At 36.5% G+C, this 25,615-nt stretch overlaps 1 protein-coding gene across 1 annotated transcript in view; it reads right to left on the reverse strand.

Annotated features, from left to right (window-relative positions):
• The window catches only part of aff2 (AF4/FMR2 family, member 2), a 233,243-nt gene that overhangs the window by 74,045 nt on the left and 133,583 nt on the right, over positions 1–25,615 (reverse strand). The window contains exons 4-7 of the mRNA XM_084133214.1: positions 21,539–21,583; positions 14,051–14,137; positions 11,526–11,559; positions 11,335–11,389 (exon numbers count right to left, since the gene is read on the reverse strand). Of these exons, the coding sequence (XP_083989340.1) occupies positions 11,335–11,389; positions 11,526–11,559; positions 14,051–14,137; positions 21,539–21,583 (221 nt within the window). The remainder of the gene's footprint in view (positions 1–11,334; positions 11,390–11,525; positions 11,560–14,050; positions 14,138–21,538; positions 21,584–25,615) is intronic.

Genomic DNA, 25,615 nt, shown 5'->3' on the forward strand with positions numbered 1-25,615 from the left:
AAAACAAACAATGTGTTAAGCATTGATTAATGGTTAACTAATATACCCCATTTGAAATAAACTTTTAATTTAAACGGGCAAAAAAAAAAAAAACTCTTGAGGAGAAACTTCAAACCAAGGTCAGATTGGCATGTCTTTGTCAACATTTTCAGTTTCAATGATATTCGGGCAGAGCAGACAGATGTTTTGGAGGGCAGGGCGGGCGTCCGTAGACAGCGGGTCATGTAGTTTGCAGTAGCAGACCTGTGCCACATCACTGCTGGGCTCTGGACAGGGTCTCATGGGTCGGCTCTGGGCAGTATGCCAGCTATGCTCCCCTAATTGTGAGAGTGGAACACTCGCTGGTCATTACTAAAATTCGGCGTGTTGCGCAGAGGGAACCTGCAAATTGTGAGGCACCTGCTACTTGTCTCCATAGCTGTCTGCCAGCTACCTGATGACTAATGCGAAATTCCAGGGAGATTCAAGTGCATTGACAGAAATGCCAATTATGATCACAAAACCCTTGTAGCGATGTTCAATTCAATTCCAACTCTCTGTAGATTGCATTTAACAATTATTTCAAAGATTAAGGTCTAGACACCAGTGAGCAACAACAAGATGACAGTGGCAGTGAAGATCTCCCTGAGAATAAGAATGTACCTTAATTAAACCTCTTGTGCCATTACTGTTATTGCAGGTAACTCTCAAGAAATTTCAAGGATGTCTTGGGTTTTAAGTTCGAAAATAAAAGAGTTAAAAACTATTTTGGAATCATTCCAAGAGATGTAGTGGGTTGTGGATAACTTTGCTTTGACTCTTCTGTCCGGTTCCTTATAAATTCAGGGATTGAGACCTGAAGATCTCTGAAGTCTTTCACATTCACTGCAATCCAAATCCAGACAAGATGGAGGTGTTTGTGGTCATCATCTTGCTGAAAAATAAAGCAATTGCTCCTGAAGGGCCACTGTCGTGCAGAGTTTAGCTCCATTCCTGATTAAACCAACATGTTCTCATTCCCAACTGGCAAGTTGGGAATGAGAACTTGAGAACAATTCTTGAGAAATTTCTTGAGAAATTTCTTGAGAACTTGAGAACTGGCAAGTTGGGAATGAGAACAGTCACATTTGGGCACTTGGTCAGGACCTCTTGGCATCACTTTTTAACACACAGGGTAACCCTTTAGCTGTATTTCCCTGTATTACCATTCGACATGCAAGGTACTCCATTTCTTTCAATGGTAAAGCTTTAGAGTCATACACAGATTTTATGGGCATAGGAATTTTATCGTCATGATACAATTAAATGTTGGGGTATCATTTTGCCATTATGACTTACATGTTGGGGTATAACTTTCAATTTAACATTACACTATTTAGTCATTATTGAGCATGTACCCCAACCACTACCCCTAAACCTAACCATTCGTATATTACACAATATAAAACACAGGATATAACAGGCAGATACAACTATAGTCACAATTAATTCAAAAAGTACAAATATTCCAAGTGTTCCGGCTCCAAATGGTTGATTTGTGTGAGGAACAGACCCAAAAGTGACCATCGTCTCCATCTGCTGTGAAGATCAAATTCTGTACACACATTCAAAAATTGCCACCGGAATAAGTGTTATGTCAAATTTGATAGTGAAATCCCATTTGCTCTTGTGTGTGTCTTGTGACCGATTGTGTGATGCTAAAGAGTCGGTGTATTTTTTTTAATGAGATGTGACTGCTAGTGTTTATGGAGAAGGATCATTTCCAGCAATTAAAACCTTAGGCTCCACTCTGTCCTCATGTATATAATATGTCCTTACATATTATATGGCTTGGAATGTTTGTAATACTTTTACACTGTCTTTTTGGTCAGTTTTTGCAATAATTACCTGTGGCTGTACTTTTTTTCTTTGCCTGTTATGAGTTTTATATTATGGAGGAATGGGATGGTTTAGGGTAGGGGTGGGGTTAATTTTTATAAAATAATTTCTACTTTTACAAATGCATGAAAATAAATAAATATGTCTTGAGCTGATGCATATGCCAAACAACTGAATGGAGAATGGATCTAGTACCCTGTCAAAAAATGACACTAAAGGGGTACCCTGTGCATTAAAAAGTGACACCGAGAGGTCCTGACCAAGCATCTATATGTCATGAGTTGGGAGCGAAACTCTGCAGGACACTGGCCCTCCAGAAGCAGGATTGGACAACCCTGATCTTGATGTGGACAGTAATGGCCATGCTGCTTGTGCATTATTGAGTTGTCAATAGTTTTACAATTCACACATCACAATACTGCTTCTTTCATGGTTGACAGGGGAAAACAGACAAGCATAATGTATAATGTATCTCCTTAGCCTCATAGTTGGTTGGACCAACAGGGGTGAAAACTCATCAGTCCACCAGACCAACTTTCACTCTTCAGACATCTGTTTTTTTGTGTGTTTATGTTCACTCATGTAAGTCATGCTAAGCAACTAAGTTTGTTTTACACAATATTCTCTGAGGGGCTTGTCATGAAAGATCATCTAGAGTTTGTCAGATGAAGTCAAACATGATTTTGTTTGGACTACCTCAAATTGTTTGATGATCTACAGGTATTTGATCAATATGTCTGGATTGGTCCAGATTAATAGTTGTTTTGTAAAGGCCAGAATACAACTTTACCCCACATCTTTGCCACAATTAGCAGTCTAAGCCGAGGAGACAGTAGTTCCTTTCCAAGGGTACCAAGGGTATCAACCATGTTTGATATTTTGAGCTGATTTTAGAACACATTGTTTCTCTTAGCAATAAGGTACATGTTTCTGCATGAATTTGTGTTTGGAATGACTTAAAAAGTCTGGTAGTGTGCAATCTTTAACTGTTTAGTGTACAGCATGGTGTCCGGTTTTCAAACCATTTTCAAAGTCAGCAAGTGTATGACGCCAAGTATAAATAAATTAATTTGCTACATTGTAAAGGAAATTCACTAATCTGCTAATTGGTCTCACACTGGTCTCACAGTCAGGAATTGGCCTGACTGACAATCAGTAAAATGCAAAGCGACCGAACACACTTAGGGATGTGCTATTTAGGAATAGGTAAATGTGAGTAATTCTGACATAACTCAAATTAAATATACAGGTGTGTTCAAGAATTACTTCTCAAAGAAAACTCTAGAAGATCTTTCAAAGATTCATTGCAAATCCAGCAACAAGTTCTTCCTCAAAAGCACTCATCTTAGCAGCCTAGGAACTTGCCAAAACGTCATTTTCTGGTAGATCAGAGAACAGTCCATGAGCGTGCCATCCAAAAACAGGCAGAAGTGTACCTACACCTTTGACTAGTGCGGTGACAAATCCATGCCCTGACCTTCTTCTTGACACCCTGACATCATTCATCAGGACAGCTTGTCACCTAAAGACAGTGTACTGATCCAGTTCTTCTGGTCCAGACTTTGTCACACACCTCTATAACAACCCCTCACTCCCTCTGTTTCTCCACACCCCCTCCCTCCCTCCCCATAACTACTATTATTAGATGTGGCTCTGGTTATTTTTTATAGTGACCACCGTAGGTGCCAAATTGCCATTTAAGAGTGTCCCTCTGGGTTCCCTCTTCTTGTTGTTATTTGATGGTGACAGGCTCCTTTGTTAAGGAGAGCTTTCCCTTAGCCCACTTAGCTTAGCGCTTTGACAGCTCCACAATAGAAGCCTTTTCTCCAACGAGCTGCCAGGCGACCAGATGTAGGGGGAGGAGGGGAAGCACTCTCGAGAGGAACCGTGTGTGTGTGTGGGTAATGACAGGGTGGGCGACTGTCACCCTTGTACTCCATGTCAACATTGACGCGCTGGAATTAATATTCAGAGGTGAACAGGGAACACGGTTCTGATCTAGCAAAGCTAAGAGTATATATGTATGAATATTGCTAACAGAGGGCAATAAATGTAAGTTTATGACAGGATTTTATATTGAGTTTGAGGGCAGTATGGCTCTTAATAGAACAATAAACAAAAGCTCTCCCCTTACACGAACAATGACCCCTATCCGTTAGCTTTACGGCACGGTACCTTGTTTAAAGTGCGAAACTGTTAATGCACTGTGGGTGAAGCACAAAAAGGGGGATTTTTTTCCTGACATTCACACGTGATCCAGCATATTTGCGGTTCCTTCAGAAGCCTGATAGAAGAACGTTTCCATCACTTCCTGAGGGTCCCTTAGAAACCCCACTTCTGGTAAAGCTGTTACTGTAGCCCATTAGGAAATGAATCCAGGTCTTATAAAAAAATCCACAGTGGCCTTCGAGTCACCGTTTCAATCAAAGGCAAGAACATGAAAATGCACTTGGACTTGCTTGGCAGTAAATAAACACAGTGTTTTTTTTCCTGGGAAGACGAGAGCATGCCGGCATTGCCCTGAGACTCAGCAGCGCTCCAGTTCTGTCAACACTATGCACGTCTCGAAAGCAACTCAAGAGAGAAGGTCCCCAACGCTGCTACTGTTACCCAACTGCCAAATACATCCACAACAGCTCTCACTTGCAAAAAGTACTATGGTAATACCACTGTTTACAAAAGCACCCTAATAATATCACTGTAATTAAGACCAAAAGTAGTACCATTGTATTTGTTAAAGTACCTAAGAGCACTATGCAAATACCATGCTATGAAATAATAGTCATTTAGTACCATAGTAAATATCTGGTACCATGGTTTTACCACAGATACTATCAGTGTGCTGACATAGCACGTTTTGTAAAGGCTGTTTATGTTTACGAGCATGTCAGTGACGCAATGTCAGCAAACCTAACATACACAATGACCAAGAGTGTTTTTGATTGGATAAAAAAAGTACAGCTACACCCCTGACTCTTTTTACCACGTACAAAACTTTCGGAGTTTACCCCATGAATGAATGAATAAATATATAAATCTTAAAGAGTTAAAAATAATTTAAATAAATTGCAGTTTTACAGGTTTCTTCACAAACAAACAAACAAACAAATAAATATTTTCCATAGCCACCAGTAAACAAACAAACAAACAAACAAACAAACAAACAAACAAACAAACAAACAAACAAACACACACACACACACAAACAAACAAACAAACAAACAAACATAAATTCCATAGTCCCCAGTAATTAATTAAACAAGCAAGCAAGTAAATAAATAAATAAATAAATAAATAAATTCCATAGCCCCCCCAGTAAATAATTAAGCAAGTAAGTAAATAAATATTCCAGTTTTCCCCATGAATTAATTAATAAATAAATGTTAAAGAGTTTTAAATAAATAAATGAATAACTATTCCATAGCCCCCAGTAAATACATAGCCTCCAGTAAGTAATCAAGTAAACAAACAATCAAAAAAAGTTTTCATATCCCCCAGTAAGTAAACAAACAAACAAATAAATACAACATCTCATAGTTTTCCCCATGAATGAATGAATGATTTAAAAAAAAAAAAAATGTTATTGAGTAAAAAAAAAAAAAAAAAAAAAAAATTAAGTGCAATTTTCCATAGTTCTGTAAATAAATAAATAAATAAATAAATAAATCTGCACCCAAAGTAAAAGTAGTGCACACAAATAATAAAAATAGCAATTACAGACAACTCAGACAAAAAGAATGACTGCCATCTTGACTGCCGAAGAAACAGTCTTTACTGTCGGACTGCACACACGGAACGAAACACACTGAGATTAACCAGGCACAAAAAAAAACAAAAAAAACCTTGGGAGTGGAAAAGAACACATAGCAGTGGGAAGTGCAAAGGCAACACCCCTCTCCTCCTGTCCTCCACCCTAGGAAAACTTTGATTAAGGAGCCCCTGATGGACGAGTGCTGCAGAGGGCTGTTTCTACCTCCAGCCTGTCCCATTCATCCTCACACTGACTCGCTCTGTCCAGAGGCTTATTTACCTTGGCTCGTAGCCACTTCCGACTCAGATTCAGAGCTGACTGGAGTGTCACATCAAGAGTCTATGTTAATGTTTGTGATGAAAAAGCACCTCGCGTCTGGGTTCCCTCTCTTTTCTCCTCAAGAGGAGGGATTCTGTTGTCTGTTTATCTTCACCGCTGAGGGAATGTCATAGTCTTTCAGAAGTGCTGTCTAAAAGAGATAAAAGAAAGTCCTTGCATGCCGTGAATTCAAATGTATGCTTGGACATGAAGACATCAGGAGTGTTTTATATGGAGAGAAAAAAAAAGAGAAAAGATGTAGGCCTATGGTGATTTTTTCAAACCTGTTAAATATGTCACATCATCAATAATAATGGATGTGTGGCCATCCTAGAGGAACAATGCATTGCTCAGAAGTAGTTCCACATCCACAGTTCATCTTATTATGTTTCATTTTAATTTCGACTGTATCGGATTTTTCTGTGAAAAAAAAAAAAAAAAAAACTGAAATAAAAACATTCACATTTAATGTGAATAGTTCAGATAGTTCAAAAAAATAAAAAAAAATAAAGAAATGTTTGAGATTGCATAAAATTTTGAGAACCTGAGCATGATGTGAAACCCATTATATTATATTATATTAATATATTATATTATATTATATTATATTATATTATATTATATTATATTATATTATATTATATTATATTATAACTATTTTAAATAGTAATAATATTTCATATTACTGATTTTAATGTATTTTTGATCAAATCCAGCCTTGGTGAGCATAGGAGACTTTTGCATAAAAAAAAAAAAAAATTATATTATATTATATTATACTATACTATACTATACTATACTATACTATACTATACTATACTATACTATACTATACTATACTATATTATATTATATTATATTATATTATATTTTTTTTTTTTTTTATGCAAAAGTCTCTTATGCTACCCAAGGCTGGATTTGATCAAAAATACATTAAAATCAGTAATATGAAATATTATTACTATTTAAAATAGTTGTTATCTTATTTGCATGCTATATTTTAAAGTGTAATTTATTCCTGTGATGCAAAGCTGACTTTTCAGCATCATTACTCCAGTCTTCAGTGTCACATGATCCTTCAGAAATCATTTTAATGTGATGATTTTCTGCTCAAGGAATAGTTATTATTATCAATGTTGAAAACAGTTATGCTTAATGTTTTTTTTATTTTAGTTTTTTTTTTATGTTGTTGTGAAAACTGTGTTACAATTTTTCAGTATTTTTTTGAGAAAGTTCAAAAGAACAGTATTTATTTTAAGTAGTATTCATCAATGTCTTTACTTTTGGTCAATTTAATGGATCCTTGCTTAATAAAAGTATAATTATTTTCAATAATAATAATAATAAAAATAAAAAAACTGAGATCTTACTACAGTGCTGTTTGAACTTAATTCAGATCTGAGGCTGTCTGATGAACCTCTGACTTTGAGGTTGCAGCACTTTAGAGCATCTTGGCATCATTAGAAACCAAAGCTGAAGACCATCCGCAACCATTTCCATCAAGAAGAGAGCACTTACCGTTCTCCTCTGCCCTTCCTTCTGATGACTAATTAAGCGTAATCAATTACAGTTTGATGACTCCCTGAGTTGACTTCATGTGAGATAAATGCTGTATAATGTGTGAGTTGAATGGAGTAATGAGACAGGCCTTTGTGTACTGTATGACAATGACTGAAAATACTATCTCTAGATACAGATCATATAGGATGCACAATGCAACGTTTCTGGCTTAGATATGAAGATATACAGGTGAATAGGATAATAAAAAAATTAATAGATATTTCCACACTTTTCCCAGTTGATTAATGACAGTAAAGTAAGATAATTGTTTTGATTGAACAAGTTTCCTGATATGAAATGTTTAAACGTGTAATTGAGTCAGTATCTAATTTGATATGACTAATTTGCATTTCCAGAACAGAAATCTGATCATTAGATTAAGCCTGGTTCAAAATTCTTGTTTTATTTTGTGCATCTATTTTTATCACTCCATAAATGAAAAAAAGCAGATTATAGCCAGTAAAAAACAAAAACAAAACATGTTTCACCATGTTTTTAGGCATACAATGTTAAATGCCAAGTTCGGTCATGAAACTCTAGATGGTGTAGGTTAATTGGCCTTCAGCGCAGCTGATGATATTTATAGCGTTAACTACATGGCACAAGCTGATTGGTTCATGTCGCATCAGTTATGGTAATGAACATTTGTTTCCGACAGCGGTAGACCAATCACAACCGACTGGGCCATCTGACCAATCAGAGCAGAGTAGACCAATCTCAACAGACTGGGCCATCTGACCAATCTGAGCAGAGTAGACCAATCACAACAGACTGGGCCATCTGACCAATCAGAGCAGAGTAGACCAATCACAACAGACTGGGCCATCTGACCAATCAGAGCAGAGTAGGCCAATCACAACAGACTGGGCCATCTGACCAATCAGAGCAGAGTAGGCCAATCACAACAGACTGGGCCATCTGACCAATCAGAGCAGAGTAGACCAATCACAACAGACTGGGCCATCTGACCAATCAGAGCAGAGTAGACCAATCTCAACAGACTTAGCCATCTGACCAATCAGAGCAGAGTAGACCAATCACAACAGACTGGGTCATCTGACCAATCAGAGCAGAGTAGGCTCTTGGAAAGGAGGGGTTTAGAGAGACTGAATCTTCAAACAAGTCATTTGAGAATCATTGAAAAAATGTGGTTCTGTGCAATGTATATTATGAGAAAATGAAAGTGTTTTTAGACCTTTTATGCATGTAAACCTATTGTAAGAGACCTCCAAAACAGACTTAGGAACCTTTGGAATAGCTAATAAGGGCAATTTAAGTGAAGGTGCTGGTCAAATAAAACACATCGATATTTATAAATACAAAATTCCAGTCAACTTAGTGGTATGTAACACCATAATATTACCCTCAAGCAGAACATGCCAGTGAAGCGACATCCCTGAGAATATCTAATCTACCAGTAGAGGCTATCCTTGGCTTGTTTGACACTGGCCCAAATCCTCTGGTGTGCTCTCACAGACGGTGGGAAAAGCGCCAGTTGAGTGTGACTAATATCAGGCTCCGAGTAAATTACACAGCTGATCACCGCCACTCTCAAGGAGGTTACAAAATGGCCGATCTGCCGAGGAAAAGTGCCGTTTTACGACTCCTCACCACGGTAAACTTCAAATTAAAGCCTCTGTACTATCCACCTAATGGATGATAGTGGCACAAGTGGGAGAGATTCAAGTGCTAAAGGTTTATAAGATGGCACATCTGAATCCTTCAAGTTAGTCTTGAGGTATCGGTGTGGTAGAGTGAGGAATATCACTGCCTGAGGTAATGTGAGTTAACAACACTAACTGATGTTATATCTAGTCAAGACCGTGCATCCATAAGTGGATCCAATTACACTGTGCATTGTCCCGTCAAAGAAATACATTTTGACTTAACTGGAAATAAAATCGTTCTTGCTTGTGGTCAATTCAAGCATAGCGCATAGACGACAAACTGGTTCTCACATCCGTTGTCCCCCCTTGACATTCAACAATGCAAAGGCTACTCGATATCATGTAACATATCTGTCAACACGATATTTCCTGATATTCATTTCTGTCTTCGCTACAATTCAAACATTCAGGCTAAGTTCATGCACTCAGCTCTCGAGGACAAAGCCAGTATTGACAGAAATGTCCTTGGCCCTGAGGGCTGCATCCCTAAACATTTGGACTGGTTAAATCATTTAAAACCTTTCAAATATCTGGCACATATTTGAGCGGAATACAAGCGGGGTGATTTTGAGAAGAAGCAAAGGAATAATGGAGCAGTGTAAGGAGACAGTGGGATATGCGAACGGCATGCAGTAAACATGAAGAGCAGTGCTCAAGGCTTGCTCTGGGTCTCTGGAATGAAGAGAAAACGACATATCAGAGACTGGGGCCAGATCAGCAGATAACTGCAGCCTTTAAGTGGCTTCCACGAGTAAACAATGCAGCATTCCTCCAGCTATTGTTTGCAGTATCACCCCATCGCTGCCTCTCCAAACCAACACACACACACTTTCATCTGTTTGACTTTGTCATATCTGTTTAGAAATCTGCTTTTGAACAGATTCTTACACGTGCTGGCACCACTAAGCTTAATATTTTTTTTGTTATTCATAGAAAATGTCCATATTAACTTAAAAAGTTTTTTTTTTTTAAACCTATGTTTAGTTTCAAGTGAATCACTCATGGTATTAAACCCATCTGTGTCTTAGCACAAAGCAAAAATGGCTTTCAGTCGTTGTAAAATAAAATATAGTAAACAAAATCTGTAAACCATACTTTCTGGCACCGATTGCCAAGTTTCCATCCACTTATCAATACAGTAAAAGTGCAAAAACAAAAAAAAACAAATAGTTAACCTTCACGATAACAATTACTTAACTGCATATGCCTACCACTTTCAAAGGTTATGTCTGTCACAAAATTACAGCTCACTCTCTGACGTACCTGATGATTTTGGCTGTTATGTTGAAACACTAAATTTAATGGTAGAAGACGAGAAAAGAGTGAAATTGCAACTGGAAGTCTAATACCATAAGTGTGAAGAATTCGGACAGTCGGTGTCATAAATATGCCTATTGAAATAAACACAAAGGAATTTCTGCAGATGCAAACGAAGCGCAAACCTCACTAAATCTCTACACGCCTAATAGTTGTTAGATTTACGCCAATTAGCCAAAAAGCATTAACTTACATGGATAAGTTATATCAATGATATGTTCTTTGTCTTCATATCTCATGCCATTTTTCTTTCTCAAGAAATTTTATTTTGTTTTTAGGATTTTATAGTTCTGAATATACCTATTAAATATTTTTGCAGAACAGGAAACTTAATTCTAAAATAAAAATGTACGATAAAATAATCACTGTATGAATGTTACGGGTTCATATTCTAATTCTAAAAACAATATCTGATAATCCAAGTTCCTTTAATCGGTACAATTGTACAGCATGAACAGCAGATTTGTTTTTCTATGAACACAAATAATGCAGTGTATAATGTTCCACTCACAATGCCTGAACAAAATGAGGCAAAACTGACATTGCATGACAAAAATGTTGACTTATGTTAAGTAGTAAATCATTTGTATCCTCTTCAGTCAATGCCATATCACAGAAATGGAATAAGGTGTCATTAAACATGTCTGAGAAAATCTAGGAAAGGGTTAAAGTGAAGTGTTTGTTTGTGAAGACCGCCGTTTCCCCTCAGCTGGGAATTGGACAGACGTATTTCACTGGGAAATGTTTTTACAGGGGAACAAAGCAAAGAGCATACTATGAACATACTCTCTCTCTCTCTCTCTCTCTCTCTCTCTCTCTCTCTCTCTCTCTCTCTCTCTCTCTCGTGAGTAAATGAATACTCACGACTTCTGTGGTACCGACTTGGTTGCAGGCTTGTTACTAGGAACATTGCAGCGTTCTGCGAAAAGAATTTCACGGAAATATTAACATGTCATGTCAATAACACAGCATTCCATGTCAATTTTTTTTCAGTACTGTATGGCAATGAATTTAGCATGAGCTAAAACGTGACGTAGAAACAAGATGTTCCTTACTTCCATTGAATCCTGAGGTCACATGCTGGGAATCCTGCAATAGAAACAATATATTTTAAATAAATAAATACAATTAATAATAAAATCAAGCATGATAACATCTGACTGGAAAAAAAAAATATATATATATATATCAGTACCACGTTCTGTGCATTAACTCACATGGAGCAGCCACAGATGGGAAATAGTTCTGCTGTTAGCTTTAATTGATTTTACACTAATACAATTAGAGCAGGCACACAAATCACACTTGAGCGGTGCGGCAGAGAGACGTCTGCGCCCGCTGATGGCACATTACATCAGGATTTATAGAGTCAGCGTATTATTAGCAGTGTCATCCAGGCCAACTTATGAGATTCAGACCATGTCCTATTAAGAGACAAACAGCGTACGTCATGGCAAAGAGAAAAGAGCATCATGGGATTTGAAGGAAACTTGAGTGTAAAGTCCAGAGCTTAAACAGGCCTGATATTTCAATTTGGAATATTACTCGCAAACTCTGCAGGTTTATTCTCACAGGTAAAGATACTGTGATTTGTGATGAAATGGTTTAACCTTTTCTGTAATACACATGGACAGCAGAATAACTGGCTGAACAGAGTTTTTGTTCTCAAGGTTATATCAGAAGCAACATGGGTCACGCTTTGCTTAAGCCAAGGCAGCTGAGAGGTAAATACATTCTGACATCATGCTAATGACATCGCTTATCCTTCCAACATCTCGGGACGCCTGTCACATGACATCAGGTGAAGAGTGATACATGGACTTTATGACAACAGCCCAAAGTCTGGTCGGACCAGAAAACATGAATAACTTTTGTTTTTGGATATTTTATCAGAATTCCTCATAGTATAACGATTGTGTGAGGACATGGGAAAGGATGTTACAAAGTATTAAATGAGCAAAATTAAACTCATGATAAAGCTAAAGGTCTCAAACCCTAAACTATAAACCGGAAGTTCGTAAAATTACATGAGAAGCCAGTTTTAAATGTATTTTTGTTCCCTTTATAGTTTTCATTTATCAAATGTGACCCTGGATCACAAAACCAGTCTTATGTTGCACGGGTATATTTGTGGCAATAGCCAACAAAACATTGTATGGGTCAAAATTATAGATTTTTCTTTTATGCCAAAAATCATTAGGATATTAAGTAAAGATCATGTTCCATGAAGATATTTTGTAAATTTCCCACCTTAAATATATAAAACATTTATTTTTGTGAATGGATGCAGCACTATCGCCAATAGAAATGGACAACTTTAAAGGCGTTTTTCTCAATATTTCGATTTTTCTGTACCCTCAGATTCCAGATTTTCAAATAGTTGTATCTCGGCCAAATATTGTCCTATCCTAACAAACCATACATCAATGGAAATATTATGTATTCAGCTTTCAGATGATGTATAAATCTCAATTTAAAAAAAAATACCCATAAGACTGGTTTTGTGGTCCAGGGTCACAAATATTCCTTGTATAACTTGTATTAAAACTAATTGTCAGAGCCATATAGCCCTGTGCTTCAAAATGTAGCGACCCATGTTCGAGTCCCGGCTTGTGGACCTTTCCTGTTCCCAAAATGTTAAATAATTTAATAATAAGTTATGTCAGGACAATCATCCACAACCTCAAATTAGAGGAGTCAAACTTAATATAAAATATCTGATTAGAGAACATGGTACATTCAGGGTTGAAAATGGCTAAAACAACTTTTACGATGCATACAAATGCAAATCTGAACATATTACTGGTTAAACTCTGGGAGAGAGTGAGCAAGATAAGCATCCAGGCCTATCATGTAGCCTATCATATCGTACAAGGTTTAAATCATTTAAATAGACATATCAAGTATTAGAGAATGTGTGTGATGTAGTATTTTAGTTGATATTACTCTTGGCAATATCTGATTTCTCAGAGACACAATGCAGTTATTTGCGCCCGTTTCATACCTAGAGTTTACACTCATACACTTCCCAGTTATTATAGAGTAATTTCAGAGGTTTATGTAAAATATCATGCTATCCCCTGCTCACCCAGCAAACACAAGGAGTGATGTGTCTGCTGAATGTTTTTTCCCATTATTCGGTAGAATTCGTTATTTGTTTGTAATCCATTATCCGCCACTTTCCGAATAAGTTATTCAGCTTTGAGGACATCCCTACTATTTACCCTATGTTTGTGTGTGCTGTATTTTTGTGCTTGTTAGTGTATTGCATTGCTAGCTTAGCAACATGCTAACATCCAATTGTACTGAAAATACGACATAAGTGCGAGTCTCCGACGCTGCATATTTAGAGCGTTCCAATGAGCTAGGGCTAATGAGGCAGTAGACAGCTCACTGTTTTTGAACGGAGCCAGAGCCAGATTGAAGAATATCAACTGCTTGCCTTTTAAAACCGATCATTAGCAATATAATTTGATGTCATGAAACTCTGTAATGTTGACGATGAGGTCCATTTATATAAAAATAGTTCAAAGGCACAGAGAGAGAGAGCGAGAGAGAGAAAGAGAGAGAGACAACCCACCTTTGAAGGGATGGGAAACTTAGTCTGTTCAGCTTTGCCTGGTGTGTGGATGGCAGTGAGAGGTGGAGGCCAGGAGTGGGTCATCTCCTACATTAGAACAATAATAACACAATATTAGTTATGATAGATATGATAGCCAGCCAGCCAGACAGACAGCCATACAGAGATAGATAGATAGATGGATGGATGGATGGATGGATGGATGGATGGATGGATGGATTAGATGCACTGTTAAAAAAAAATGTTGGTTTAACTTAAAATAATAAGTTACCTGGTTGCCTTACAATTTTGAGTTTATTGAAATAAAAAAAAATAGTTAATACAATGAAAGAGACTGGTTTAATCAACAGAAACTCAAAATATTATGTTATCTGAACCACATTAATTATCTAAGTAAAAAAAGAGTTTTGATAAACCATAAAAATATTTTTTTTTACAGTGTAGATAGATAGATCAATAGATAGCAATCAAGGTATCATAAGAGCACAAATACACAAACAAATATCTTGTTTAATTATCAGAAGTGATAGCGGAAATGACAATTGCAAACTATCCCAGATAATCCCTCTGAAGAGAGCATATTTATTGTCAGCTTATTAATATTTCCAAGAAAACTACCATCTTGCCTAACGACATCACACGCAGGAATACCGTGAAATCTCCAGGGCAAGTATGGCACACACTCTCCCAAGAAAACCTGTGTTATTACATTCCAGAAAAACGCACACAAAATCCGTTCATTTCTCCGAGCTTCAGTGGGGGCGAGACATGGCAGTGGAAGCTTTGAGTTGCAAATGAAATTTATTAAAAGCAACGGAGCGTTGCTCCTGGAGCCAAACAAGGTTATCCAAACACGAGCAGGCCGTATCAGAGACTGTTTACTCTTGTGCTTCTTGGACAGCTCAGCTATACATCCTACACATATCTGTGTTCACATGGGAAACATTTCGTTCAGACAACCTTCAGTGTTCTTAGAAATATTAGAAAAGTGCTACATTTGATTTACATACTAAATACGAATTATGTTTTTCTCTTTTTCCCTTCCTCTTTATGATAATTTTATCTTTACTTGCAATATCACAAAGGCCCCAAAAAGTATTTAAGTAGTAAAGTAGTAAATACTAAAGATGTATGAATGCATTGGCATCACATAGCAAGATATCAATCCAAGTAACATTTATTTTAAAGGAAGTACACTTTTCAAACATAAAATTTCACAAAAAGACGTGTTATGATACTTTCTGACTGTCAAACATTAGTGAACCATGATTTAGTGTGATTATTTTCACCCTGAAGAGAACCGACTTCATACAGGTATTAAAAATCACCAGTTGATTTAAAGTTATTTCAGCAATGGCTCAGAAAAGGGAAATTAGTTTTGAGAAAAGCTTCTGCTGCATTAATGCATTGTAACATGGATATATCCAATGCAAAGACATTCATAAACTTCAACTCTATGCACAGACAGGAACATCTCAGTACACATGACACTGTGTGTTAAGTGGTTAAAGTGTGTGTGCATGCTCTCATCTGATTTCCACGCAGTCAAGTGACACACTGCACCAACATTCATAATCTGCTCAGGATCCACTGTATAAAGTCTGAAATTGTTTACATATAAAAATAAATAAATCACTAAAATAAAAAAATAAAAAACTGATTTGAATCCAGTTTATCATCAGTGATGCAGCACATTTGGCATATTCACAGCCAATCTAAAATCCAGCTGCATACAACTACAGCTGCAAATCTGTTCAACCTGGCTCTGTTCAAGATGTTTTATGATCCTTAAGTTATGTGTGTATGAGCCTGGATCAGGATTTTTTTGCTCTTTGGAATATGTGTTGATGGCTTAGACTTTTTCTCCATGGAGAATCACTTCACCTCTTTGAGAACAGGAGATAAAGAGGCTGATGGGCCTTTCTACTGTCTTTCAGAAGAACGGGGGTTTGTGCAACTGCATGCGAACATAAAGGGTGTTGATTTAGTCGTGTCAATAAGGTTTTTACTGTTTATTTATTTTAAGGAAGTAATACTTGTATTTAGCATGGATGCATTAAATTGTTCAAAATTCAAAGTAAAAACTTTTACTCTGTTGCAATAATAATAATAAAAAAATCGAATAAATGCTGTTATTTTGAACTTTCTGTTCATCAAAGAATGAAAGAAATAAACAGGAGAATCAAAGAAGATCGAAATACACAGGATCGTGTGATACTGGAGACTGGAGTAATGATGCTGAAAATTCATCTTTGACATCACAGGAATAAATTAAATTTTAAAATATTTAAAAAAGAATTTTATTTTAAATTGTAATAATATATTTCAAAAATATTTAGTCTTTTTGATTGAATAAACGTAGCCTTGGTGAGCATAAGAGACTTCTTTCTAATACATAAAAAAATCGTACAGATAAAAAACTTTTGAACGGTAGTATAGTGTAGTGGTGTGCAAAATGTAGAATTTTCATAATCGCTGCATCCTGAAATCGCAGGTAGTAGATTTTAATTTTAATTTACTTTGTAACCGTTAAAAAAGTATGTTGTATAGTATAATAAGGGTAGTATGAATAAAATTTGGACTTATATCCACCATGTTGTTACTGTCACGTGACCTCGCTGGAAGTAGTAGGTCATTCCGTGACTGTTTTTCGAATACTATGTGCCAGATTTACTAAACAGGGCAAATTATCGTGAGAGCGCAATTCCAAATAAAGAGCCAATGGGAGTGGAAAGTTCTGCGCGTGATCTACTGATGACAAACACAGACGCAGCCAGATCATTTCCATAATGACCAACACAATCTACCAAGAGCAGCGGAAATTAGCGTCTGGTTTAAGATGTGCTTTTTTTGGCCAGTAAATAATGGCACAAAACCCAGTAAATTGACTAGCGCAAACCTTAGTAAATCACCTTGCGTGATTCATTTAAATACTCTCCTCCCATAAATGTCGCGTCTGAAAGGGAAACTCCTACGAATGCATATGCAATAAGGTCAGCCGCAAAAATAACACTGTCCGCGACTTTTCAGCGCTAATTTTTCACTGCGTGTCTTTAGTAAATCCTGATGGTAGTTTTTAACGCCAAAAGAGGGTTTGCGCTGGCGCAAGCTGTTAGTAAATCTGGCCCTATTTATTTGGGCATACAACTCTTTTACTGTTTTTCGTCTACTATATAAGAGGGAAGTATTTAATTTCGGACACAGTGTAGTGTAGGCCTATGTACTTTGTTCAGAAGAAGAGAACGGTAGAGGTCTTAAAATGTGTTTTTAAAAAACTGAACTATAACTTAACACACTGTCTAAAAATCAATTCTACACTTTACAGTACATACATCCATTAATTTACATATTTTTTTTTTAATAAACTGATCTACCCGATAATAGAGTAAATGACATATATTCAATAAAAATGTAGGCTAAATAACTATAACTTTTTATTGCACAAAGCTTTCATAGTTCAAAACGAAAACTGAGACTTGTTCTGCATAATAACAGAAACATTGCTCACGGCAGGTTATTTTAAGTCCCATTCCGTCTTGAAATGTATTGTTGAATGCGTCGGGTTTGTTAAAAAGGTGACGCTTTGATGGCTGCAGGGTTGATGCATTAAAGGAGATGAATTTAGAGATGCGACTTCTCTGAGAGATGTTACGGTGCTGACAGTACACAAGCGCCACACGCTCTCAGCATGCTAACATCCCGCCTCCCTCTCTGAATCCATTACCTTTAAAGTGCAGCTGACAAAAATATTAAAGCTAAAACAAAAATCTGAATAAATCAACTACTCAGCTTCACTAATCCACGAGTTGACCGTCCTGTCCCATGCTTACTTTTTTTGACAAGTAGGCTACTATTTAGACTATGACAGTAATATTCTAATATATTGCATGCTTACTCAAGTGATTTTTTTAACTGAACCAAATTAGATGTTACTGTATAAATTTTACATTTAGTTTTTTAGGTTACCTGGTAGGACAGTTTTTACAGTGTATAAAATGAGGCAGCCCACACTGCCTTCCATAAAAAAAAAAAAAAAAAAAAATGCAAACCAGTTTTTGCCTTAAAAAACAAAACAAAACAACATGTGAAATAGGAATAGTAATTATACTGACTAAAATTATACTATACAAAAAATACTGACTAAAAAAAGAACTGCAGAGAGTACTTGCTAATTTTCTTTGGATTTACTCTTGACTTATATAGCTACTCAGATTTAGCCAAGAGTCTAACAGACTCCCAGAGTGCATTGCAGCATGAATAAATTAAGTAATTTTAATTTATTTGTTTATTTGCTTTGTTTTACTATTTTTTTGCCTTTATTTGCCAATTTTATTTGCTGTCTGGTGTCAGTATTAGCACAACAATGAATAAATACAATATTTTGTAATTGTCAGATCTTATCAAAATAAGTTTGTTACAATTGTTGTGTTTTGCATGCTGAATGTCTGTGTGTGACTCAAGCAAGGCCGATTGCAAGATATTGTCACAGCTACAAGGCAAATTTATCAACCCCCCTCAGATGTTTGATGTTTCACAATAGTAATGTGTTTATGGCATTAGTGGCAATACAGTTTTAATAGATCATAAGTCTACATGAAAAGTAGACTAGACAATAATCTAGTTAGAAGTTAGGTCACCTAACCAACCTATTAAAAGCATTTGTTATTTCTCTTCCTCTGAAACCACAAATAACTTACATTTCTTGTTGCATTGCTGCATCAATAGGAAGAGAATTATAAATGAAGTTCCAACTGCTCAACCAAAAGAACACTAATCACCATAATGGCGACTTCAAACAAAACCATTTTCGGAAATCAACACCAATTTATGAAGATTATGTGATGTTCTCTCAAACTTTTTCAGATGTATTGACAATTCTACATTCAAGATGATTTTTGGAAAAAATTAGTTAATGCAACTAAGGAGAAAGATAACTGCAGAAGTGGAGGAAATGAGTGGACATTTCCAATTAATCTCACTTTGTCAATCAATCAATTAATTTTACCTTGAGTTTATCTTGAGTTGGAGTAACAAAGGGCATAGTACAGTATGTGAATAGTACAGATTACTACATTTTTACAATCAATTTTGAAAATAAATAAATAAATAAAATACTATGGGGTCCATCAACTGTTTGGTTAATAATAATAATAATGCATTTTATTTAATGGCACCTTATCATAACACCCAAGGTCACCTCACAAGCAATATACATTATAAAGAAAAAAACTCATACAGGTTTGAAACAACTTGAGGGTGAGTAAATGATGACAGAATTTTCATTAAAAATTCATTTAAATGCTGTGGAACCATTTTTAGGGCCCAAGCCCTGAAAGGGCGAAGGCCCTATTGTTTTCGTAAGGATTTTTTTTTTTTTTTTTTTTCATTATTTTTTTTGTTGCCTTTTTGCCACTTTTGGGGCCCTTAACGTGCTCAAAAACTCTTGAAACTTTTCACACAGGTCAGAACCCACGGTCATAAGAGCCGGGCTGAAGCTGGTACCCGGGCGTGGCAGGGGGGCTCAACAGCGCCCCCTTGCACACGGTCTGAAAACTTGGTCCATATATCAAACACGCTTGCATGAATTAATATGAAACTCGGTACACATATAGATCTCATCGGGCGGAACAACTTCCGCACTCTAAGTTATTAGCTCCGCCCAACAGGAAGTCGGCTATTATGGGTTGTTTGAAAAACGCATGCTGTGGAATTTGATGTACTCATCCTAGAGAATTCATCCAATCGCCTCCAAACTCGGTCAGCATGAAGTCAAGACATTGAGGATGCTAAATTGCGGACGGATTTTTGATATCTCGAACGGTTTGGCCGTGGTGAGGAAACGAATTTATGGCGAGAAAAGAGAAACACGATGTAATATAACTTCTGCATACGTTAACTGATCTTGATGAAACTTCAGCAGTGTGTTCGTGCTTCAGCAGGCCGATCAGATGGATGTAACTATTGTGAGTCAAAGTTATAGCGCCACCAACTGGCAGCAGGAAGTGTGTCACTTTCAAAATGCTTTTGACCGCACTGACATGGATAATGGTGCAGAGCGAGCGTTTTCAATGAATTCCTATGGAAGTAGGAATGAACTAAAAAACGTTCGCTCTTCTCTGCCCGTTCCTCGCCGTGGACACACACCATATATATTATATGTATATAATGTGTATATATATATATATGTATAAATATAGCTGCGAGCAGCGATGGAGGGCCCAAGTCGGTGACACCGCCACCCCGGTGGCTTTAGTGTAACTAAAGGCTCCAGGGTGGCGGTGCCACCGGCTTGGGCCTGCAATCGCTGCTCGCAGCTATATTTTGTAATTTATTTCACTGGGTTATACAAGTTCTCAGAAAAATGACTAACATTCAGTACTGTATTTCCAAACAAAAGAGATTATTAGTTATGTAACTATTTGAAAATATTAATTACGTTATTTTAATTCCCCTCTATTATCTAGCAATTATTCTTTATGTCATCACCATTGGATTTTCCCATGTCATGGATAAGGCAGCATGCGGACTGAATCCTTTAGAGACTGAAGCAAAACACGTCCTCATTCATGAGTCACACGTGAGTCTACATAAGTGCAGCTGAAGTGTGAGGGACTACAGCAGTTCCTCTGAGTAAAGTAAACCCACCATGCACTTCAACAGACACATGTACTCTGGGTTGCCCTGGCAACATCTTCTGCCTCGATCTTCACTGGCACAATACAGGATGTGCTAACAGAGTCAGTTCACTTCACCTCACTTACACTGATATCTGTGGCGTCATGTCTTAACATCACAAAAAAAGATCCATAACTAGACATTTAAATTCAAGATCAACACCACATTCCATGTGCTATGTGATAACGCATTATACAGACTCAGAGTACAAATAAGAGTTATGCATTTGTATTATTTATGTAACTGTTGGTACAACTATACACAAAGAGATATAATAAATCATGCTTTAGAATGTATAAAGAATATTTTCAGAATGCATCATAGCACATATACTTAATGTATAAAATATTCTCTGGAGTGTAAACAGCTATTATGAAAAATACGTTTATACATTATAAAGACATTCTAGACTACATGTACAAATCTCTTACTAACAAGAACATAAACATTTGGTTTAAAAAAAAAAGCGGGAAGCAAATTAAATATCATGATTTTGAGAGCTATGAAGACTCATAATGAGTTTCTAAGAATAAAACATTGCAAGGGTTTCTTTGAAATCACATTTGAAATAATGTGACAGGTGACAAGTTTCTTTTTGCTGCCCTCACCCTGTAAGAACAAACGGGTAAAGGTACATTCTGGAACAATAGTAGGCCCATCACCATCGGTCTTAAATTAATGGGGCCTCTCTTTTAAAACAGAGCCTTATTCTAATGACAGTGAAGTGCCATTGTGTGTAAAGCGGTGCTGAGCAGGTGACCAAGCATAATGAGCGTGATGAAGAGAAAGAGAAAGAGAGTGAATCAAACTCACCCGCAAAATTTCCTCCACACAACTGGAGTCGCTGGGAAGGCTGACCTGTGGAGAAATGAATACAAAATCTCTCATTAAAAAAGTCTACAATGAACGTGACAGAAAGAGAGAGAGTTAAGGGCAAGCTGAAACGAAAGCCACCAAAAAAACATGATACATGAAACATGCAATTAAATGTCTTCTATTCTACAATTCTACATTTTTAGAAAAGCCTTGTGAGCTTTTCTTTTTCTGTCTACAGAGACAACTGGCTTCTAACTAAGGCAGTAAATAAATTGGAAGCTCTTAAGAAACTGATTGGAACAGAAACAACACATGCCACAAAAATAGCGTTCTTCACATGAAGTGCCCAGGTAACTCGACACACAATTGACTCCAATACAGCTTGACATTGCTAGCTTAACCATACTGTATGTAAAATAAAATAAAAAAGAATATAAGTAAAACTAAAACTAAAAATATTTTGTGGCATAAAATATAACTATGGCATTTGTTCGAAAATTACAATAAAATCTGTCCAGTATAAAATCCCAACTGAATTCAATTGATATAAAATGTATCGATTAAGCTTTTTTTTAACTACAAGATTTTTTTTATATCAGTAGTCACATATTCATAATTGTGACTAAACACTCTGTTTACATCTACCACTGTCTTTATATACTGTATATTATGTATAGCCTATAGCCAATAGCCTATATATATGCTTTAATATAGCCAACACACCACAAAGAAATTACAAGTATCGGATCTGACTCGGTACCAGCAGATACTCAATAATCTGTATACTCTGTATTCAATACTCAATACCCCCCCCCCCCAATCATTCAATCAATCAATCAATCAATCAACGACGACCAACCAACCAATCGACAATGACCAACCAACCAACCAATCGACGACGACCAACCAATCAACCAATCGATGACGACCAACCAACCAACCAACCAACCAGCCAACCAACCAACCAACCAACCAACCAACCAATCAATCAATCAATCAACAACGACCAACCAACCAACCAACCAATCGACAACGACCAACCAACCAACCAACCAACCAACCAACCAACCAACCAACCAACCAACCAACCAACCAACGACCAACCAACCAACCAACCAACCAACCAACCAACCAACCAGCCAACCAACCAACCAACCAACCAACCAACCAACGACCAACCAACCAACCAACCAACCAATCAATCAATCAATCAATCAATCAATCTTTTATTTAAAATGGACAGGAGGAAATAAAGTGGCTGTAATAGCTATGTTGCGCATCAATAATAAAAACATGTGGGGTCTATCAACTGGTTTAATGGGAGTGATCACTCTGGGATTGGCAAGGTGTTAGAATGTGGCCAAAATGAGGTCCCTCAGCATAACACTTCTGCCTGCCTCTCGGCTCTTTAAGTAGGCAGCTCTCCTGGTTTTGGAACAGAGCTAAATGCCTCTTGCCAGAGCTGAAATTCTGAAGCGAAAGTCCCACAACACACCTTTGAAGATTGATTAGTTGTGAGATGACATCATAATTGAGTGTCTCCGAAGAGGACGCTCTTGGATAATGGAGGCGCACGGTTCTCACACCAACGCTTCTCAAACACAGGCTGGGAATTGGATAATCACCAGCTTGCATCTGAGCATCATAAGGCATGGAAATGTCAGCGAGTAAGCATGTAACCACAATGATTCACCAACACTTAACAGACAGAAGATGAGAATACTAATTAAGGGCTAGCAAGGCCCCTGTTGACTAATAGCCTGCAATTGGCACAACATAAGAGACCAAAAGAATGATTATAATTGCAAATTCATTGCACAGTAAATCATAGATGTTCCCTAGAATTAAGTTCATCTTCTAAAGATTTGTTTTTATTTATTTATGAAGAAATATGAATGCATAGTGGACACAAAGGTTTAAGCACTCTTTCCAAATCTCTATTGAATCCAGAAGTTTACATATTCATGTCCAGACAATAATCTGAAAAACATCTACTTTAGATTCTGTCTCTTTGGCCAGAAACACACACACAGACACACACATTGCAAGAGCACTGTCCTGTAGCGCGAGTTATATTCAGATGACTGTGCAATTAAACTGATGTTTTATTATTAGGCTAGCTATAAACATGTCCACAGTTTAATAACTTTCTCATCAAAAATCTCTGCAAAATGTTGCTAAAAGAAATTAATCAATATTAAAATATGCCTTTGTCATTAGACTAGTTTTGGATAAGCATTTTGGATAATGGGTGGATATGATACCAGTCAAAAGTTTTGAATAATTACGTTTTTTAAATGTTTTTAAAGGAGTCTCTTATGCTCACCAAGGCTGCATTTATTTGATCAAAAATACAGTAATAAAAGTAATAAAATAAAAATCAGTAATATTGTAAAATATAATATAATAGAAAAATATTATATACATTTTAATATATTTTCATATATTATTAGGATTTAAAAGTTATTTTCTATATGAAAATATTATAAAATGTATGTAATATTTTTCTATTATAATTTATTCCCGTGATCAAAGCTGAATTTTCAGCATCATTACTCCAGTCTTCAGTGTCATATGATCCTTCAGAAATCAAATCTTTCTAATATGCTGATTTATTACTGGTGCTCAATTATTTATTATGGTTCTTCTTATTATTATTAATATTTTTTAGGACTTTCAATTGTAATAATAATGAAAAAAAAATCTTTTTTTTTTTTTTCTTTCATTATACTGACAATATGTACTTGCATTGTGTTATGATTCGTGCTCTGATTATTTTCTTGGACATCCAGAAGCAGTTTTGTTCATGTCTTGCATAGAATATATTTCAGGACCTTCACAGTGGATTCCAGGACACTGAAGGTGACATTATTTCGCCCTCACTGTCAGTCTGTATGATGACATCACCTCTCTGCAGGCATTGCATGAGGCAAACTCACACTATAAAGGTCAGCTGATCTGAGGGGAAACTCATTCCACATGTGAGTGTCAAGCCACAACGTGTCTGCTTAATTCTGACTGTGTGGTGCGGGAATGAAACACCAAAGCCATCCTAGAAACATCACAGTCATGTACATAGGGGCATCCTTGGCTAAAATGTAATTTTACAAATACTACAGTAGACTACAAACTATAGTTATCAATAGTGCTAGTAAAATTAGTGGATCCCATTTACATTAAGTGTCTTTTAACTAATATGTACTAACACTTAAATTAAGCATTTTATACAATGCGCTTATTATGTGCATACTACATTTTTTAAATGAAGTAGGCCAACTTATATTTCGCCGCTGTTGGGCAGAAACCTCCATATTTCATCATTTTCATTTTTTCTCTTAAATCATTTCTTTTAGTCACCTTTTATGCCTGTCTGTGGGTTTTCTCAAATATTGAAACACATTAAAAGAGCTTGTGACTAAACCTTGTAACCTCATAACTCCACAGTTTTAGCATCGTTTCTGCTTGTTTGCAATGCAATGGTAAATAAAGAACTGGTTCTTTGAATAATACAGCATTTCCTTACTCAAGAAACACTATGTTGATGAAAACGTAATGCGATGCACTTACTACCTCAGCTATGCCCTTCAAATATCAGACAAAACACGTATGTCTGAAATTCTCCAAAATTTGCTGGTCAAAAACCTCATAGAGCTTACCATTTGAGCTAGGTTTTGAATTATTAATTTTTTTATAATATGATAACACCTGCAAGTGTCTGATCACATATAAAGCCACAATATCAACTTTGACAACACAGTTTTTAATTATTCAAAAAAAAAAACAGTTTTTCCTTTTCTAGTAAAGAAGCGTTTTTTGGAGATACAAGGTTTCCCCTTTCAAATTAACAATTTAAAAAATACCTACATGTCAATAAAGCTGTAATTAATTTCGGTAACACAATCTATAATTACACTGTTGACCTTTGACTGACACCTTAACCCACCCGTAAACCAACCCAAACCACCAAACCTGCCCCTAACCGTACCCGTATTTCATCTCAACAGCAGCACAAGTGAAGTACACAATAAGTAGTTAAATATAGTAGACACCTAATATACAGTGTGACCTAATGAT

This window comes from Abramis brama (assembly GCF_963993115.1).
Source record: "Abramis brama genome assembly, chromosome: 13".
Classification (NCBI taxonomy): domain Eukaryota; kingdom Metazoa; phylum Chordata; class Actinopteri; order Cypriniformes; family Leuciscidae; genus Abramis; species Abramis brama.